We start from the raw sequence: 22,148 nt of genomic DNA, 5'->3' as shown, positions 1-22,148 counted from the left end.
CTTTGTTTTTCTATTGTACTTAAAGGAACACAGATGTGAATAGGACGTGATAATGTTTACTGGACACAATTATGAGTGAAGAAAAATTCTGAGAATATATCTTAGCGATATCAGCCCCGTTGCTTAAAAGTGTTCAGAACATTTCTTCTAGTTAACTCTATTGTGTTTACTGAGGGGGACGTTTCGGAAGACAGTGTGTTCTTTTTATATTGCGAAGCGTAGTTAAAGCCATATGGCACAGACTGCATACAAAGAAAACAACGGCATTGTCGACCTATCTGCGCTGAAAGTTCAGAACCTGATTTCTTCCTGTATCCATAGTTTACACAGCTGTGAGAATGTATAGTGTTGGTGTTTGCTCCGAAGAGGAGCGTACCATGGAGATTAAAGAAGACACAATATGTTTGAATTCTGAGTATGATTAAATCACGAAAGATGAGATGGACGGAGCGTGTAGCACTAATGGGATAAATGAGATATTCATAGAATATGTTGTTGGAAACATCTGAAGGTAAGGGTTCACTTGGAAAACCTAGGTGTGGATGGGAGGAAAACTTATTTAAATAAATTGGTTGAAATAGTGGAATTTCACTATTCCTCAGTACAGAGTCCAGTGGTGGACCCTTGATAGTAAGGTACTGAATCTGTGGGTTCCATAAAATCAATACCACGAAATTTCCAGTCCCCTTGATGAATGCTGTTGTTGGCATCATAATATTACAAAGCATTTTTACATTGTTTCATAACGTGTTTAGACTGCTAACCGTCAATGGTTACAATGTAAAAGAATCAGCAGAAATTAATTGTCATGAAACACAAGAAAAAGAACGTGCTTGTAAAGAAGGAAAATGTAGGTTTTGAGGTTCTCACAGCGGTGGTTAAGGTGAGTTCTATCTTCTGGAATATAACGCCGTGTAGTCCGTTAAAGTCAACCGAAAGTCGCCTCCAACTTACGGGTTATAATTTGTATTTAACGAGTAAACAACATTACGCCCGCTTTATTAGAAATTAATTATAAATTTAGTAAAAAATGAATATATTACGTGAACCACTGGCCGGAAAAGGGGGGCCAGAGCCGCAACTGACGTCTCGCATTCCTTTGTCACCCGGTTTCACAGTATTTCACAGAAAATTCTTTCAAATCAAGCGAAGGACACATAAGCACGTCTCTTGGCCGGAAGGTCTGTGGCCAGGAAGGAATTGCCGACCTTAAGGTTTTCTCTGAGCGAACAACATTTCTAACGTCGCGAGAAGATTTTGATAAATTTTGGGCACCGGGAGGTAGAAGCTGTTTTGGGCATTCGAATTCGAGCTGTCGCTCAGAGGGTCGTGTGCGAAGGAGTTCTGATGGCGCCAGTGATCATCATATTTATTATTTGCGGCTCGAGTGAGTACCTTGCCTGTGTTCGGGTCACTGATTGGTTGTGAGAGCACAAGGTTGAACTCAGTGATTGTTAGGATATGAACTCTGGTTTAATGATGGTTTGGTTCGTACCATTAGGTTTAATAGAATGAGTGCAATGGATATTTAGAAGCCTTTCAGGTGTGAGGCGTAAGGCTGTATATAAGGCTGCTTGTATTTAATTGTTGCATAATTATATTTTTTGTTTTTGTTGTTTAACACGTTGAGTCGTTTGTTGGTTTATTCTGTAATTATTAGTTCACGGGACGAGGTGAGAGATATGAACAAACTTCGGTAGGAGACGAGTATAGTTAATGAGTCCTTGGGCGCCACAACAAATTGGTGACAGCGTTTTGAGGCCCTAATAAAGTGGCTGGCAGCGGCGAGATACACGTATGAAGAATTTGGGTGTCGCAACTGTGAGGCACAACACAAGACACTGAAGCACAGTCCAGCTTGAAGCTGGTAGCAAGCAAAAGTGCTACTTGCTGCCTGCTTCACGCTGGTTTCTTGTTTCGCTTATTCTTCGACCCTGAAGATGGAGACAATGTGTTCCTCCGAGACGTCGGTTGACTTCAAACGGCCCACGTGGCGGTATATCCCAGAACTAGAACCCTTAAAAGGCAAAAGACTTTGTAAAATGTGTCGTTTTGTTATCCGTTTGTCGCGACGCCACTGCATGAAGCGGGGGTATTTATTGACTGGTTGATCGAATATCAGCTTCACCAGAATGACTCTGCCCGAGAGTTTCAACAATTTTAGTGAATTTAACACTTTGATTTGAAAGGATCTTGTAATCTGGTGGACCAAAGGGAGCAGCATTTATTTACTTATGATAGCATATTTACAATTTTCAAGCATGTGTAAATGTAGATTTGGTGTAATAGTCACCCAGCAAGTGGCCGGGAGTGTGCTTTTACTTTCATTCCCATTTAACATCGTCTTATGTGCACGCGCATGCTCACAACATTAGCGGACACACGAGTATACTCACCTGTTGCCTGAAGAGGATGTTGGCGAGTTCCAGCGCTCTGCTGAGTTCCATTGCCTGCAGGTAGTGCACATTGTCATCCGCATTACCATGAAGCAAGTAGAACTGCTTTCCCCTGAAATTTTCTACCAGCCTCGTGACGTCACTATTGTTGTAGCCTTGTTGGTTGTCCTCTAACGAGGGCAGTCCCATGTATCGCTCCGTGTAGATGGAGTCTGAAACCAGCAAATTAACATTATTTCAGATCAAAGGATTACCGATGTCTTGGTCCTGTATTAGTACTGGAAGATCCCTTCTTCTGTCAGTATGTTGCCGTGGCAACACGTAATTTATATACAATTTTGTTTGAAACTTTGAGAGAGAGAAAATTTGTTTCTTTAGCTGATCTTCTCAAATACGAGACAGAAACGTGAAAGGGCTGTACTTTCAGGCGAGATATCTCGTGCTTAGAAGTGTGGGTTTCATATGCAGTATAATGCTACCGACAGGAATATAAGAGGAACGGCCATTCCTCCAAAACGAGTGTAGTTCACATGGACGCGTGATCGTAGCCTTCTTTGTCATGTAGGCAAGGACTGTCAGCTGATCCCATTACAAACTATACTCATAATTAATTCTGAATCGGAAGGAGCCAGAAGGTCTGTTAGGTTCGAAATGAATAGGAACTTTAGACTGGTTTTCTGTTACAGTTGACAATTTGAAGCTTGCCAATATTTCATAAAAATTCACTATAATATGACACGGGGAGTCATGCCGCCGCGTCGATCCTGGGGTTTTGTGTTTCATTTCTAGGTTCTTAATTGCTTTTGAATATACAGAGTGTAAATATATATATTACAACTCTCTATGGTAGATGAATGAGTGAATGAATGAATTAATTAATTAATGTACAAGGGGTGGATCCTCTTGGCCCTTGCACCGCGAGCACAGTGCTCTGTTGTAGATGGATTCAACGTGCTCATATTTTGTTCATACACCAATGTCCGGAAACACTTCCTTTTGGCACTAAGGGCCACAAAATTTTCCGAGAGGATGTATAAGTTTTAGGGGATGTTATCGTTGTTTCACATTGTGAAAGTTGCTTAAAATTGCGACCGCAGATTTCATTGTATGTTCTGCACCGCCTGGCCATGCTGAACTCTGCTGCTACCGCAATTCTTGCCACAATATCATGTTGTGTCTCCATTGGAGTCTTGTACACCAGGCTTTGCATGTACCACCAGAGAAATAAATCCAATGGAGTCAAGTCAGGTGAGCCAGGTAATCAGGTTATTGGTCCTCCACTTCCAATCCATTTGTTGCCAAAAGTTTCATCCAAATCCTCACGGACAACTTCAGTGCAGTGTGCCGGGGCGCCATCGTGCTGGAACCGCATTTCACGAAGGACTTCCAAAGGCACCGCTTCCAGTAGCTCGGGTAGGTCTCTTGGAGAAATGTTAGGTAAATGTCACCAGTAAACCGCAGAGGTAAGAGGTACGGCGTCCACCTTCACATTTCAGAGGCCCTAGCGCGTAAACGAAGCTTTTCCGAACATTGATATATTAAAAAATATGTTCAGACTGAACCCATCTATCCACCACAGAACGTTGTAATATATATTTCTTTACAGTCTGTATAATTTACGGTTTACGTCTGAAGTTCAGATAACTTATATGAACGCGCTCCACAATTTCAGAACTATTTACGCACCATAGTAGATCCAGCTGGTGACGGGAGCCACTGAAGCACCACATTTGAAGATGGCTAACCTATCGATTGCCAGTGTCATAGCCGTCGCGTATCCGCCATAGCTCCAGCCCCAGATGGCAGTGCGGGTCTGGTCAATGTATGGGAACCTACTCTGCAGTGTGCTGTAAAGTGAGAACACATAACTGACCTTGTGGTGTCTGAAGGGAAAATTAAATGTAAACTTTCCAACATGTACAGGTCTCTGCCGTATGCAAATAAATAGCATTAAGTAGTATGCTGCACCTGAACAACTAAGGTAGTGAATGAAAAGTAACCAAAAATGTCCCATTGTATAGCCTTTAAACAGCCTGTACTTATTCACGTGATCATAAAAGTCTTAGTTTCAGAATCCGCGTTTACATCAACGTTAACATAAAAGCCCGACAGATTAAGCTCCAAATAAGATTTCGCAGTCTATTTACCTAACTTCCGCGTAAACACAAGTTTCCAGATATGTCTATATCACATGGTGTCTTCCCTTGAGGCTGATAAGTACAATTTGGTTATTCTTTCCATAGAAAATTCATTCTAATTCAGAAATAAATGTTCTCATTCAAACCTCCAGTTTGCTTCGAATTCTTTTTCCATATTTATGCGATTGTTGGAGATTCTTTTAAGTCCTTACATGTTAATCCACCAGATAGAATTCTAACATTACGAAAAAAAAATTGTGTTCTTCGATGTACAAACGCTTATGAAAGACACGCCTGAAAGATATTGTAGCATATGAAACAAAGTCGTAGCCTATCTTCAGTCCAACATACTTATTTTAATAATTAATGAAATAAGTGTCCTCTCCTTCAGAATATTCTTGACAAATATGAGCAACGAGACGGGTAGCCGGATGAGGCGGACTAGATAGGTTTAATTGATTCAGTACTCCTCTTTGATGTGAGATTTTTAAAAATGATGCTAGCATAACTCGCTTGAATAATGGAAACTCTCCGGAGACGGGCACAAGAAGTAAGAACAATGGGGTTATATGGTCACACACATATATTTTTTTGGTGTATCTACGTTTATGTGTACAATCAGTCCATATTAAGGACTATAATTATATCTTATAAAATACTTAATCTAAGACTTAAAATACTAAGAAAGAACATGTCGGGAAAAGTAATCCTCCAGTGAACATTCTCCGGAATCTATTTCGAGTGTGACTTTGTTGTTGTATATATTTCATTTATGTGAGACACGTCGTTAGGTCGTTTGGCTATGCCTTTTCAGTCTTCTGGGCTCGTCTGTCTCGTTTAGTAGTGTGGTTGCCACTTTATTTGGGTGTGCCATTATCTTGTGTTTGTATTAGCGGCTGATGTTTGTGGTTTCTTCCCGTACTGTGGGTATGCCTAGATCGGCATGTAAGAATCGGGTTGGGAAGTACCACGGTGCATTGACTATGGCGCGAAGTACTTTATTTGAAATCTCTGAAACATTTCTATGTTAGATGTACTTGCAGTTCCCCATAATGGTGCGCCGTAAGTCCAAATATGCTTCAGTATTGTCTTGTAAACTAGAAGTTTATTTTCGGTAAGGTGGAGGAAGTTACAAGAAGCCGGAGCGAACTGAACAACGAGGACTTTCAAAATTGAAATCTATCTACCTATCTATCTATCTATCAGAAAAACTACACCAGTGGGGAAGAAGAACGACAGCAGACTGCCCATGGTGCCCAGGGATAAAAGGAACTCTAGACCACATGTTCCTGGACTGCCCCGCAGTGAAAAACATATGGAAAGCCACAACGACAATACTCAACAAACTCCTAGGCCCCCACCAACTACAAAAGAAAATTATACTTTATGGATACCCCCGTTTGAATGAAACGCCTCAACAACTGGCCAATTACCTAGTAGTATTAGCCAAGTCCACAATATACAAGACCTATATGGCGACAAATAACACCGACCGCAAAACAACAGACTACTGGAGACTGTTCCGATTAAGGCTACAGTATAGAATGCATATAGAAATGCACAAAAGCCATTACAGGAATGAAATGGAGAACTTTCAAGAATACTGGATGCACAAAAATATCTTAGGAAAACTTCAAAATGACAGAATTGTATTTAACCAAGAAATATTTGACAATAGCAGGGATATTAGAACATAAGTTTGAACTTTACTGTAAAAAGCACTATTATATTTAGTATAAGCCATTGTTAATTGTTATATTTACTGTTATTGTTATTATTGTTATTGATAATAAAATCATTACCAGTTAAAAAAATCTATCTATCTATCTATCTACCTATCTATCTATCTATCTATCTATCTATCTATCTATCTATCTATCTATCAAATACCAGCTTCCGTCAACAGAACACTGGTCACCAGCGCATATTCTGACGACATCACGGTATTTATTACAAAAGATGAAGGGTTTCCACACCTGCTGCAAAACTTCATGGTTTATGGTGCCATATCAGGAGCCACCTTAAACATACAAAAATCAAAAGTACTGTTTGTAGGCCGGTGGAGAAACAGAATAGACCACCCGTTGGGCTTCCAATGGAGTGAACAGGGCGGAAAGTACCTGGGAATCTACCTAGGCAACACAGACGATTGGCAGCAACAAAATTGAACACAACTTGAAATCAAGATACGAGCAATACTACAAAAGTGGGAACAAGTACCGCAAGCCACATCATGTCCTGAACGAAAACAAATACTCAACCAACTAGTTGGAGGCAAAATGGCACACGTACTGACCATACTCCAACCCACCACCACATTCCTAGACACGATTCACAAGCTGATAGTCAATTTCACTTTGTAGGGCAAACACTGGAAACATCCTAACTTCATATATGGAAGACTGGAAGACGGAGGAATAGGTGTGCACCACTTCCAAACCCGCATTAAAATCATACGCTTCATTTTTTTTTTAATTTTATAACCCTAAATAACAAAGAGAATGCGTGGTACGTCCAAGCAAACAACATCAGGATGTATGCCCCAGGCCTACACGCAGAAGCCGTGCTCAAACTGAACCTGAACCCAGCGCGCTTTCCCAGACTGACGCCCTTCTACACCAGCGCACTCGAAGCCTGGCACGGTACTTCCAAGCAAACAACATCACGATGTATGCCCCAGGCCTACACGCAGAAGGCGTGCTCAAACTGAACCTGAACCCAGCGCGCTTTCCCAGACTGACGCCCTTCTACACCAGCGCACTCGAAGCCTGGCACGGTACTTCCAAGCAAACAACATCAGGATATATGCCCCAGGCCTACACGCAGAAGCCGTGCTCAAACTGAACCTGAACCCAGCGCGCTTTCCAAGACTGACACCCTTCTACGCCAGTTCACCCGAAGCCTGGCACGACATTAGACCCATTGTTAGCCCCAACCTACAATCCCTTGAAGACCTAAGACATCCCCTTGCGCGACTCCACCCTCACGAACCCACATATTTCCGGCCACCAAGTTATGTTTGACGAAGCTTATAAGGCTCTAAATATAACTTACATAGGAGACCTCACCACGGAGAATGGCCACTGGAAAGAACTAAAAGACATCGACACAACACACCGATCCCAGCCGACCACCCGTAGACTGGCAGCAAACCTACGAAAAGCAGAAGCCTTTTTCCACCACAATTACCCAAACCTTTCACTGAAGACCACTTCTTTAACACAACCCCCCAGCGCTTACGTCATAAAACAACCCGACGGCCAACTGACTCCCCTCCCCATACCCAAACGCAGGGCATACAACCAATTATTTAAAGCCAACATAGACAAAAAAGCAATGGTCAACGGAGAATGTCATGGGCAACTGGGAAAACCCCAGCGGAAAGCAATATATCACCACCCCTTTATGAGCAAAGACGGCGACTTCTCATGGAGGATGCTACATAATAGGATAGCCACACCGCAACAGCTGCACAAATGGGGCAAGAAAGACACACCAGACGGCCCCTGGTGCCCAGGCACAACAGGGACGGCGGATCACATGTTCTTCGACTGCCCCACAGTCACAGCCTTCTGGGGCCGTCTAACCAAGACGCTCCATGACCTGCTGGGCCCCCACCCATTGCAAAATATGCAAATATTATATGGATACCCCAAAGTAGATACCACACCCCAACAACTTGCCAATTACTTAATAGCCCTAGCCAAGACCACCATATACAAGACATACCTAGCAACGAAGAACACCCACGAAAAACCACCAGACTATCAACGCATGTACCGTATAAGGCTGCAATTCCTACTGAATGTAGAGCTGCACTACAGCATATGGCAAGATGGCGTCGAGGCGTTCGAGAGGTACTGGCTACACAAACACATATTTGGAAAAATTGAAGAGGGACGAATTATACTCAACAAACAGATCTAATACTACTGTATACATCAACGGCACGTAAAATTCAGTACACATTTAAATATATGTTATTTTATATTAATTGCCTTCATTTACATGTTGTGTTGTAAGAATCATTGTCATTATAAATGATACAAACTCCGTCCCAAGTGCAAACACTATATATTATATGTCTTTGATCTTGTTCTCTTCTACACTACATGTTTCGGCCTCTAACGACCATCATCAGGTGTATACTCTCATGTTACTGCCACACTGAACCCAGTCTAAAATTTAACATTTAAAAAACACATTGTTATTTTCTTCGTTATTATCAACATCTGCCTCCTTGATATCTGTCTGGTATGTAGATTATTTTGCACACGTCAATTTTGATTTTCCTGTAGTAGCACTATAAAATCTTTAGTTATAATTTTAAAATCCTTTAAAATTTTCTCTAAATTTAAAATTTAAAATTGTTAGGGTTACTCGCCCTATGTCTAAAGTGCTGCAGCGGCTAGTTCTTGTTTCCACACTGTACAGGTGTTATTCTGTGTAGTCTTCCTGTGTGCGTGCCGCTGCTTGTCTTTACTACGTGTGCTCTGTACACCTGAACAGTGTGGAAACAAGAACTAGCCGCTGCAGCACTTTAGACATAGGGCGAGTAACCCTAACAATTTTAAATTTTAAATTTAAAATTTAGAGAAAATTTTAAAGGATTTTAAAATTATAACTAAAGATTTTATAGTGCTACTACAGGAAAATCAAAATTGACGTGTGCAAAATAATCTACATACCAGACAGATATCAAGGAGGTAGATGTTGATAATAACGAAGAAAATAACAATGTGTTTTTTAAATGTTAAATTTTAGACTGGGTTCAGTGTGGCAGCAACGTAAGAGTATACACCTGATGATGGCCGTTAGAGGCCGAAACATGTAGTGTAGAAGAGAGCAAGATCAAAGACATATAATATATATTGTTTGCACTTGGGACGGAGTTTGTATCATTTATCGTGTAGAGTGCAACAGGATGCTTAAATATAATATCATTCTCATTGTTAACTACATATTGTTAAATAAATAAATAAATTTAACAAAAAATCTATCTATCTCTCTGTTTATTTATTCATCCATCCATCTATCTACAGTCTTTTTGTTGGATTTCGGCCGCTTTTTCATTTTCTTAATCCTATACACGGTAGGACTCCATTGGAAAGGGAATCAGCCTGTGGCAAGGCCGCTACCTGCACACAGGACAGCACAAACGCAGAATAAACGCACACAGATACCCACGATCCCAGGGTTCGAGCGAGCGAAAGTAGTTCATGACTTAGACCGCGTGACCACTGTGATCGGTCATAATTTGCACTCCCCGCCAGATGTCACTAACATGATAAAATCACCGATAATCTGATAAGCGGTGCAGATGAATCTCTCATGGGGAAAATAATAAAAAATGCATACAATTATTGTGGGAAGTCTGATGGGAAGAGAACATAAATGGGAGGATAATATTGAAATCGATTTTAAAGGNGTAATCTGAAGAGTGAACCCGACGGTCCGGCGACAGGCCCTTGTTAGCGCCGTGTTGAACCTTTGAGTAACTGCGCAACTCTTAGCTTCTGAAGAAGGAACCTGCTGCGTGGAGTGCACTCACATGGTAACCAAGATTTGGTCCTCTATCTCCACCGAGCCCAGGCGCCGGTACACCGAGAACTTCATGTCATCTCCCTTCAAACCTGATCCCCTGCCGTCAATCAGAGCGTATATGATGCTGCGGTTTGTGGTGAGGTAGGCGCCCCAGCCCAGTGTGAAGGCGTCAGATATCTGCACCGAGTTCGGTCCCCCGTACCTGTTAACAGATATCACATGAATTTGGTCGGGTTCAGTGAGGACGTTGAATTGGTGCATACATCACGGGAAACTCATCCTTCCGATGTGTAACCGAGGACGTGAATTTCCAAGGTGGCTAAGAAGGTGGAATTGTAGCACGTGTAGGGAATATTAGAAATGCATAAACATTTGTCTAAATTCATCTCAAATTGATAGAATTAAATTTACGTTGTAAAATATTGTTATCTAGAGTGTGACACCGTGTAGTTTGGTACCATTTCACCGAAGTGTTAGAGAAGCGTATGTCTCTCCATCTTCAAATGATAAAGATGGAGGCATGATGTTCCTCCGAAATGTCTGTGAACTTCTAGTAAATTGTGAGGAGTCATAACGTAGAAGACCGCGGGGGGGGACCTTAAATCTCACATTCCCTGAAGTTGCTCGCCGTTCCGGTGTAATTAGCACTTTTATATGGTACATCGAGCAGGCTGGTTTAGCGTTAAGCTTCAAACTTATATTCAGAAGTTTCTGGGCTGGGACACCAGCAGTCCACAGAGGCTCTTGGCAGTTTTCCGGAAGAGGCAAAGGCTGCTTCATTCCTAGTCTTATTTACCAATCATCCTAACACTCGGCGCTATACAGTGTAGAATGTAGACTCCATTCTTAGTTAATTTTGTTTCGCGACTTGGCCAGTATCTGGATACTGACAGTGTCGCAGAGTGAACCACAAGAATAATTTGTAATTATAGCCACGTTAATGGTGACGCGGTGAAGTCGGGTTCATGTTCTCTTCTCTAATATATAGGTTCTCTGAAAAAGTATAATGTGTAAGGGTGGCTTAACGAGTATTTTGTAACGTATTTATCAAGGAAGATGAAATGGTTATCTGTCGAATTTAGGGAAATGAGACAATGCATTTGGTTAAGTTACGATTTCGGTAGGCCGAGTTTACCTAGCATAGTAAGGAAGAAAAAGATAAAGTTTTCCATGTAGCTCTATGTTATGAAGGCGTATGGAGGGCTCGGCACTAACTGGAGGTGAGTTACCGGACATAATTGATAACAAGTGTCACTTAGTATATGGTCACACGATATTCACACAATAATATTTAAATGTTCCAAAGTTATGAAGAGAATTCCTGCTTGAATGATCATTTAGCTGAAAATTCCTGTTGGTAATGATTTCGCCGATTTAGCGGCTTACGTCAAATACCCACTAAGATCTTTTTTTAATCTACTCAGTATAGGATTGAAACTTTCGGAGTCCAAATTTGTAAACTGACCTTCGTGGACTGTGGCCTCCAATATCAACTGAGTAACTGGAGTCCTGCTGTATTACGGTGTGTCTATATTTCTTTCATTTTTAAAGCACCAAACACAGATATGAACTCTGACCCCTATACGTTGTCCTAAATCACGGACTTTAAGCAGTAGCTTAGTTAGTTAGAACTTATGAACATCAACAGACTACACTGAGTTTTATAGAGGCAGGGTGACAGCCGGCGAGTTGTATGGTAGCTCTCCACGCAGTATCGATGTGGCAGAAATTTAAGAAAATTCTTACTCCACTCAACAGTTTCAGAAATTATACATTAGTAGATTATGTAGGGAAGCTGGACCTGATGATTTGCATTCGCTTAGTTGGGGGTGGAGTCCGGCTGGGTCCACTCGGCACGGCGGCCACTGATTGGCCTATTGTACTTGCCCCGTGTGATTATGATGATGGAGAATTTGTTGGAATGAAGTTTGGCAGGGGAAACCGAAGTACTCGGAGAAAACCGCTCCAGCGCCACTTTGTCCACCACAAATCCCACTTGACCAGACACGGGATCGAACTCGGGCCGCTGCTGTGGGAAGCCAGCGACTAACCTCTTGAGCTATAGAGCGGCCTTGATTAATTGTAACTAATGCGAAACTGTCACGGGGCTAAATTATATATATATACAGAATGCCCCAGGAGGAATGTGCCAAACTTCGGGAGGGTGTTCCTTATGTTAAAGTATGCTGATATAACCCAAAACACCTATGTCCAAAGTTGAACGGTTACGGAGATAATGGCCAGAGAAAAGTGTGGTCTTCTGGCGGGTCCACGCACTGTAGCTGTCAGCTGGCTACTCTTATCTGTGTTTGTCCTTGAGTGTGGTGATGGCAGCTCACGTTAGCCCCATACACTCGCATACCAGAACGCGCAGTCAGTTTTTTGTTACGTCAGCCCTTGTCATTCATGTGTCATGTATAGTGCTTGGAACTCTTAACGACAACTTTGACATGGCGTGCGAGTTTTTTGTAGTTCAATTTAACAGCTTCATGTCACTCACAAGTTAGTTTTATGTTACGTACATTTTTAATATTACAGAAACCACATATTCCTGCCAATTTTAATATATATTTGGTAATCAACAAGTGTGTAACACCGATCAAAGATTCACACTTCTCTGGCCATTATTTCCGTAACCGTTCAACTTTGGACATAGGTGTTTTGGGTTATATCGGCATACTTTAACATAAGGAACACCCTCCCGAAGTTTGGCACATTCCTCCTGGGACACTCTGTATATATATATATATAAAGGGGGTGGTATAGTTTTGAAGACGAGCACATCGCGCTTTTTATCTCAGTATGTCCATCTGCTTCGTGCTCGTGCAAATTTAGCAAATTTAGAATTCCACGTTGTTTTAGTTTGGGTCAATCAGCCAGATTTTGAACCAGTAGCTTTGAGCCAGTACAGTCGTGATCGGAATAAGTCACATTCTATGCCCACTTTGGAGATGTAAGCTTACATGGTAAGATTAAAACATGTCAAAGGGAAATATTGTGTTTAGTTTTGTACTCTATTGAAATGGTTCTCATTACGGTTCAATGACGGACTTTTGTGAACACAATAAATAAATTTTGGCTTCCATATAACCAGGTAATATCATTACTGGTCAAGTAATCATCAGCTCTTTATTTAATAATTTTGCCAAAGAGTCTTGGTTGTTGTTTGTTTCTCTCTTAGTGCCACATGATTCATGTGACGACCATGTTACTGGCTCAGACTATACTATAGAACGATTACTGCATACTGTCACGTGTAGGGTGGTAAGCGTGACGAAAATAACGGGTTGGATTTATTTGACGTCACTATTGCAATCACACTCGGTTATATCAGTTCACACACTCAGCTCCTTCTGGATACCTAATCCCTCTCTGCTTCGTTCTCGAAAGCACTTTGGTTCACTACCGAGTCACTTCTTCCGCGTTCCGTCGTATTGTGCTTCTGAACTTCCACGGCTCGTTCCTGGTTGTAATTGTTAGGCGGCCGTGATAATGGACACCACGAAGGCTGTCACGTTGCGTATTTCTATTTTAAGTAATCCTTCCTGTGCAACCTACAATTCGTTGCCGTGGTTATCGGCTTTCAAAAGTGAAACAGTGAGTCACATTTGTGTAGCAATGGGCGCCTATTCTTACAGCGCTTGGGAATACTTTTGCCTAGACGTTGGCTGGCAGTGGACGTCTGGCTCCGACTCCGATACTCGGCTTTTAAGCCGTACGTCACAATAATCATCGACCCTTTCCTTCCACACCATTTCGTTAGTCAATAATCATTCCATCATCTGATGATCTATAATCTGAGCCCATGACAGTGTCGTTAAGTAGACCACAATAAATAATATAATGTGGCACTAAGAAATTAGAGCTGTTATTCAGCATTCTAGTGGAGGAACTGACAGGACGACGAAAATTTTCAGTGAAAATGTCAGGTCTGCAAGCTGAGATCTAAGCCCAGGACCTCCCGAACAAGATGCAGGAACACTAATCACTTGACCACGAAGCTCACTTCCTCTTAATCTGCATGAAAATGTGAGTGGCAAGATGCGTGTACAGGTCCTGATACGGACCTTAACGCTACTGTTCGCCTTCAGATTGTTGCTGTATACTTACACGTAGACTAACATGGGGTACTTTGTCTGACCGCTAGTGTCTGCTCCAGGTGGGAGCCAGAGGCGTGCCTTTGCAACGAATCCATCGGGCACATCCACGTCAACATTCACTATCTCCGGCAGGTCTCGACCTGCTATTTTTTGTCTCAGATTCTGGTTAATTTCCCACAGTGCGAGCAGGGACGCATCCTTCGCCCTGTACAGGGCCACGTGAGGCGGGTCCGGACCAGAGCATGTCAGCGCCAAGTAGCTGAGGTCGGTGCTGAACGAAGCAGAGGCGTACAGGCAGGCACGGCCTTCCAGAGTCTGCACGTCGCATGACAGGCAGCGGGGTGCGCTGCTGCCATCTGCTGCCACTGCATACACATGCCGTTGTGATGGCGAGAGCTCAGGCGTCGATTGATAGTATCTGTACGTAAAGGAGGAAAAGTAAAACAATTTGAGAGAGAGAACGTAGATGGAAGAAATGAAATACAAGTAATTATCTCACACAAAAAGGAAACAAGTTAATATGGGTAGAATATTTCCTGTCCTAAATCTAATCGTTCCTGGCACTATCCGGTTCAATTATTCTTGTGTATAATTACATGTGGGGCCACGCGGTAACGTAGTTGGTTGAGGTACTATCCTAAAAGCCGGAAGGGAGCGGGTTCGTTTCCCGGTGATGTCACTAGATTTTCAATTGATTTAATCTTTCCCGCCGCACTATGGTCCTAGGATCGACTTAGCCTCAAATAGAAATGAGTACCAGGAATCTTTCTGGGGCTAAAGGGCGGCCGGCGAGTAAAAGTGAAAATTTTACCGCCATCTGTGAGCCTCATGTCTAGAAAATATGGGAGCCTCAACATCTCACAACCCTATATGTCTCCAAGGCCTCCTACAGGGATTCCTTACTTACTTACTCATGGAGCTGAGCCCTTCTGGAGGAGACGCCAATTCTGCAGCTACTCAAGGATTTCCCAGCATTTTATGGAACCCGAAGATTCGTCACCGTGTTCACAAGAGCCCTCCAGTGGTCCCCTGAGCCAGATCTATCCAATCTATACCATCCCATCCTATCTCTCTAAGATCCATTCTAATATTGTCCACCCACCTACGCCTTGGTCTTTCTCCTTCTGGCTTTCCCACCAATATCCTATACGCATTCCTCGTCTCCCCCATTCGTGCTACATGACCTGCCCACCTCATCCTCCTTGACTTGATCATTCTAATTATACTTGGAGAAGAGTACAAGTTATGAAGCTCCTCATTATGCAGTTTTCTCCAACCTCCTGTCACTTCATCTCTCTTCGGTCCAAATATTCTCCTCAACACCCTGTTCTCAAACACCCTCAGTCTATGTTCCTCCCTTAATGTCAGAGACCAAGTTTCACACCCATACAGAACCACAGGCAAAATTATAGTTTTGTATATTCTAATTTTTATGTTCTTGGGCAACAGACGAGAAGACAAAAGGTTCTGCACTGAATGGTAGCAAGCATTACCCGCGTTCACTCGCCTCTTAATTTCCTCCTGAATCAGGTTTCGATCTGTTATCGTTGTTCCCAAATATCTGAACTGTGCCACATTTTCAAAACATCTTTTTCCTATCTTTATGTCATGATTTTGCCCTGCATTTTGGTGACGAGAACTTATTCAAGCAGGAGGCGAAATATTACGTTCTAAGATCCAGAATCAAATTAATTCTATTTGGCATAAGGAAAAATTGCCTGATCAGTGGAAGGAGTCTATTATTGTACCAGTTCACAAGAAGGGTGATAAAACTGACTGTAGTAATTATCGGGGGATATCACTGCTATCAACTTCATATAAAATTTTGTCCAATATTCTTTTTTCAAGGTTAAGTCCATATATAGATGAAATCATTGGGGCTACATGGATACCATTATATTTTGTATATAGTTACATGTACAGCAAATATATCAATGTTACAAATATAAAAGTGAAAGCCCTTAATACTGTATATGCACTCCACGTATCTTGTACAGCGAGTCGCAAACCAGCGCTAGATGCGTGCATTTCTGACTGGTATTCATTATTCAGTCAAATTTCAGTATTTTCTGTCGTATTGAAACCAAAAGAAAATTAAGTTTCATACTAACTGAAAATAGAGCTTATTTCTCTGAATAAAGAGCAGCTTTACGTTCCAATAATCTTAGGCCAATTAAGTGGCAATTAAGTACCAACACGTGTTAGAGAACTGGCGTCTTCTTAGATGTTTTAAAGAATAGTCGACATATGAATACTACAATGAATCATCGTTATCAATAGAATGTCCACAATTTATTGATTTAATAACTCTTAGTTTTTCAAGAAGGCTTGTACAACGTGGAGTTGGTTTTTCTTTTGCTTTGGCTGTACAGCCCCCTTAGGTCTGGCCTCTGATTTTTCAATTTCATGATTTTTTACAGACGGTAGGACTCCTTGAATGGATGCTCAGCTCGTAGCAGGGACTCTACCTGAACTTAGGACAACACACACACACAGAATAAACACGTAAACATAAAAACATCCATACCTTGTGTGGGATTCGAACCCACGATCCCGGCTTCCGAGCGAGCTAGCGAGCGAAGACAGTACATGCCTTAGGCCGATCGGCTACCGTGACCGGTGGACTTGGTTAGTAAAAATTATTGGTAGAAATTAATTGATACTAAAGATTCATTTACTGATTGAGACAGATTTAACTACATTCCGTACTACTAAGTAGCAAATCAACTCGCCCACTGGCTGGGCATTCAGTTATATACGGTACTGCAAGGCAGAAGAATAGATGAGATGTGAAGACAAGTATTAACTTTTCGAGAAGGTATCTGCTCCGTGGAGTTTGTTAGTAGCAAAGGAGATGTAATGTTAAAGAGTATTTGATATAAAATTTCAATTTTCTGGTGCAGAGAAATTTAATCACACTCGAAACTACCTTCCTAAGAAGCTAACAAAGAACCAATTCACTGATAGACTTGAAAGGATTCTGACGATGGCGTATACTGTACTTCTTTCGGCCTATTTTGGACTTCATCCATCGTCTAGTATGTAAAAGACAAAAGACCACGACGTTTCGGAAACTGAGTCTGTCTCCGTCTTCAGGTGGGTAGGGAAGGATAAACCTACTCAGTTGGGCCCGTTAGAAATCACTGGATTGAAACTAGCTCTTTCTAACGGGGCCAACTGAGTAGGTTTATCCTTCACTACCCATCTGAAGACAGAGACATATCCAGTCTCCGAAACGTTGTGGTCTTTCGTCTTTTACATACTAGACGATGGATGAAATCCAAAATAAGCCAAAAGAAGTAAACCAATTCACTGCCAGACAAGTAGGCTCATTCTACTGCGCAGGGCTTCAAGAAGACTCAGACTCAGTAAAGTTAATGGTGAAAGGCTTTCTTGGGTAGGTGATGGTTTTTCGGGTGGTCAGAGCATTCTATGCTTCCACGAAACCTGAGGGTCCTTCTTTATGTCCCCAAAGATTTCAATTAAACCGTGTCTAAACTAGCTGAACTGAGTGCTTCTTTTCCTATCCTTTTTCGTTTTCGACACAACTGAAATAACACATACATCCTTATTTTACTACACACGTCAACCTTTTGTAGTTTATTCCTCAGCTGTTACTCACATGGTGTCGTTGGTTTTATCCCATCCGTATATGTACGTTACCACGGAGCGTCCGAAAGTAAGTGGCGTTTCCATTGCCAATGATTCTCGTAGAGAAGCACGCCGGGAGAGCAGAGTAACTTGAGCGTAATTGCCTTGTGTGCTGCCTTGGTCTTGTGGCAACACTGTGGCTAGTCGTGCACCACTGCCATCGAAAGTTGGAGGCACGACTTCAAGCCAGCCGGCAGTTTCGGACAGCTGGTGTATCTAGACACACATATTGTTACATATTGTTTGGTTATGATGGTCGCAGTAGCACGCGCTTTTGGTGATTTTTATCCCTGATTTGTCTTGAAGTCATTCTAAGCCTGCTGCAGGTATAAATCTGCTGTGATTAATTCCACCAACATTAGAGCTATAAATATTAAATACCGCAATTTACAAAGATAACATAATGTTAAACTTCACAAAAAGTTTTGCCTTCTGTATGCTTAAATATTCAGTACGTCGAAAAATTGTTTCAATAGAATTTGGAAAAATAAATGAGATACATATCTGATACCACTTTAATATTTTGATAAGATGAATAGCATAGATATTGTATTCATACTTGTTCTTACGATGGTAGCCACTAGCATTAAACAGGCACAAAGTTACTTAATCATACAAGCATTGAAGTTCATGCCCTGAAACAAGGCACAAACAACTCAATGTATATTCTGATGTCGTCAGATAATACAAGGCCCCTGAATCTGCTGATATGCGGAAACAAAGGCCAAAGAAAGGGAGGGCCATGTGAAGGTCTGTACTCACGGTGTGGCAGTTGCCAGTACTCGCTGTGCATATCTGCAGCACTCCCAGATTCTGTACCCTGTTGGTCCAAACGACGGACACCTCGTAGTCATTTGCCCAGTCGACAGTGTACAGAATGTGGTCCCTGAAAAAATATGGCTGTCCGTTTGTCTGCGTTGCTCAATTAGATTTGGACGATTCTGCGATTAGTAATTGGCCCTTCGCTTTGAGGCACGGAACCTACTCTCCGGTACTATTAAACGGAACATGCATACCACAAGAGGAATCAATCATATACTTAGGCCTTCACCTGGACCGGCGGTTGACCTGGCCCACACATATTCCCGCCAAAAGGAAATAACTGGACATTAAATTTAGTCAGATGCATTGGCTAATTGGCAGAAAGTCAGAACTGTCTACTGAAAATAAACTTCGAGTATACAAGACAATACTGAAGCCTATTTGGACTTACGGCACACCATTATGGGGAACTGCAAGTACATCCAACATAGAAATGTTGCAGAGATTTCAAAATAAAGTGCTTCGCGCCATAGTCAATGCACCGTGGTACGTCCCAAACAGATTGCTACATGTCGATCTAGGCATAGCCGCAGTACGGGAAGAAACAACAAACATCAGCCGTAAATATAAATACAAGATAACAGCACATCCAAATGAACTGGCAACCACATTACGAGTATTAAACGACGCAGACGAGCCCAGAAGACTCAAAAGGCATAAGCCAACCGACCTAACGACGCGCTTCACATAAATGCAATACATACTGTAATAAAGTTACACTCGAAATAGATCCCTAGAGAATGCTCACTGGAGCATTACTCTCCCTGATATGTTCTTTCTTATTATTCAAGCCTTAGATTAAGCATTTCACAAGATGTACTTACAGTCCTTAATATGAACCGACTGTACAAATAAATGGAGATACATAAAAAAAAAGTAATTGGCTATTAAACGAGTTAATTTCGTATGCACCAAAATATGTGAGAAACTTCGGTGAATGGACAAGTGAAGCGGAATTGAGAATCGGAGTTCATCCAACAAGAAAGAAAGAAGGCCAGAAAATGTAACATTAAAATAGCGAAAGGGGAGAAGGAGGGAAAACAATAACAAACAGAGAGGGAAAAATAAAAGACGAAAAAGGAGAGGAATATATTGCAAATATAGGACAGAGAAAGGAAGAAAGAAAAAGAAATATGGAAGAAATACAGCTGCCTGGGTTCGACTCCCGACAAGGCAAGTTCCTTTTTTTATTTTCCACATCGTCCAGACCAATTCAGGCGCCCACCCAGCCTCCTATCCAATCGGTACTGGGGGCGATTTCCCCCGGGGTTGCAGCGGCCAGGGCTTCAAGCTGCCAAATCACCTTCATTTAGTGCCTAAGTCAAGAAGGATGCAGCTATGTCCACCTTCCCATACGTCTTCATGTCATAGTTCTTAATTAATTAAGCACAGAGACAACTTTACCATTTTTACCTTTACAGAAGAAACAGAAAACTAAAGAGAAAGGAGAAGAGAAAGAAATGAAGGAGCTAAAGCAAGAGACAGAGCGATACTCACAGTGAGACGACGTCTACAGGAGCCGGGAGATCCACGAAACTGAACGACGGTTTCGTAAGGTCCACCACATGGAGTGAGACCAGGGGGTTTGTTGTTCCGGGCTGCAACACAGAGGGTCGCAGAGGTTTGCATAATTATCAGACATTTTGGTTCCCATCAATATTGTGCACTAACTAGGTTTGTCAGCCACCCACCATTTTATGCAGTGGTGCATGGGGTAGGTTTCCTTGGGGATTCAGTTTGAAGCTGACCACTTACATGCATATAGTATTGAGATCTAGAATGCATGGACCTTTACCACAACGTTCCCCTGCCATCATGCAGTAATGCTTCGATACAAGGGCGAGTATACCCTTTATCTCTAATCCAGGAAGAAGTGAGAACAGGGAAGGAGGAAAACATTCCGAGGGACCTATTGGGCAGTAAATTTGAATGAATTGTGGCTTCGAATTGGGGTCAAACACAGATGTCGAACCTTTTGTTTCTGGTACTACATAGTTAATTTCAGTTAAACTAATTGGTGACTTTGTTGAGTCCCACTTGTAAAATATATTATCTTGCATGACATCATAACCATTCATTTCGATATTTCTGCTGGTTTACAGTTCGCATTCATTCCACCAGACTAAATCTGACCCCACATAGCTTCAGTAGTTGATGCAGTTTCGCAAATAGCCAAGAAAACAAATTAAAAATGTAAAAATTAATTCATATTCACGTATCTTAATCCGTTGTCTAATAATTCATGTATTGCGGAAAAGATACACATATAAACGTGTCGGTTTGGGTTTAAGAGGGCAGCAAACTGGAACAAAAACAGCCAAACGCCTGCAGTGTCTATCTAGGCTGACCCGCACACATTCAATATCAAGATGGTACCGGTTGAGCCAGGCGCTCCAAGTGAGAACTAAGAACCAGGGCTGCTTATCTAACAACGAGACTGTTTTTTGATTAAGCAGTATCAAGTAAAGATATCTTTAGTGTTTATAGGGACTCCGATGAATTCTGCCGTAAACAAATTATAGTGTGTGTGTGTGAATATGACCGATGTTCGAGTTAGGACCTGTCAGAAATATTTCATATTCCCTTTCTAACCGCATTGCAACAAGAACTGCTGTTATGTTGCAGCAATGAGGTGATTTGTAGAACAAGAGTGACATGGATAGGTGGGGAGAAACTGGCCAGAATTTATTTCAAGCCACTATCACGACATTTGGGGTCGTTTATTTCGTGACACTTAGTAACCTGCTAAGTTACGATATGTGTCAATACGTCTAACCAGTCAAGGAGGACTTGGAAGAGGTAGTCTTGGCCCTTTCTAAAATATTCGTATTCGTTCTTTCCACTTTACCAAAGATATGGCCATTTGGTCCTCTTCCGAGGCCCAGAATCTAGTCGGACCATCTCGACTTGCTCTTCCAATGTCTCTTTTCCTTCTGAGTCTATAATNGCGTGACGTCACCGCGGAGGGGAGTGGCGGGGAGCGCTACGTTACCGTGGAGAGGAGGGTGGAGGGGGGTTCTCAGTCGCGCAACATGTTACAATATCTTTTAAATTAGTAGAGTCTTCCTGTTTCTCGCTAATTATTTCATCATGAAACGGGTCCTGTCTTGAGTAACGTCGAAGAGTCTTGAGAAATGTCACTTGTTGAGTTTCCAATCATATCACGTTTTTTTCTTTGTGTTCAGATTTCCGATCAAAACGAAACTTGTTTCTTCAGAATTATTTTGTGTGTAAGTGAATAATTTTTACATGATTACCTAAAATATTTTACTCATACTTCAATTAATTTCATTGAAATTATTAATTTTATTTTTTAGTTCCTAAGATATTTGGAAATTTAACCAATTTAGTTATATAAGAATCAAATCAGTGGCCTGATTCATACTGTTTTCGAAATACGTATATCAATCTTCTTCTGCGGGCCATGGATGTAAGTATTCTAATCATCAGTTTTATATATTAAAATGTATACATATATATATATATGGAAAGCAAAT

At 41.7% G+C, this 22,148-nt stretch overlaps 1 protein-coding gene across 1 annotated transcript in view; it reads right to left on the bottom strand.

The window, feature by feature from the left end:
• The window catches only part of LOC111869258 (venom dipeptidyl peptidase 4), a 47,880-nt gene that overhangs the window by 4,144 nt on the left and 21,588 nt on the right, over window positions 1-22,148 (bottom strand). Inside the window, exons 8-14 of the mRNA XM_023860638.2 lie at window positions 20,149-20,249; window positions 18,592-18,715; window positions 17,801-18,045; window positions 14,189-14,596; window positions 10,086-10,280; window positions 4,083-4,243; window positions 2,397-2,608 (exon numbers count right to left, since the gene is read on the bottom strand). Coding sequence (XP_023716406.1) covers window positions 2,397-2,608; window positions 4,083-4,243; window positions 10,086-10,280; window positions 14,189-14,596; window positions 17,801-18,045; window positions 18,592-18,715; window positions 20,149-20,249 — 1,446 coding nt within the window. The remainder of the gene's footprint in view (window positions 1-2,396; window positions 2,609-4,082; window positions 4,244-10,085; window positions 10,281-14,188; window positions 14,597-17,800; window positions 18,046-18,591; window positions 18,716-20,148; window positions 20,250-22,148) is intronic.

This window comes from Cryptotermes secundus, unplaced genomic scaffold (genome assembly GCF_002891405.2).
Source record: "Cryptotermes secundus unplaced genomic scaffold, Csec_1.0 scaffold18, whole genome shotgun sequence".
NCBI lineage: Eukaryota > Metazoa > Arthropoda > Insecta > Blattodea > Kalotermitidae > Cryptotermes > Cryptotermes secundus.
The sequence above is the reverse complement of the archived record's forward strand: the minus strand, read 5'-3'. Positions and strand labels throughout refer to the sequence as shown.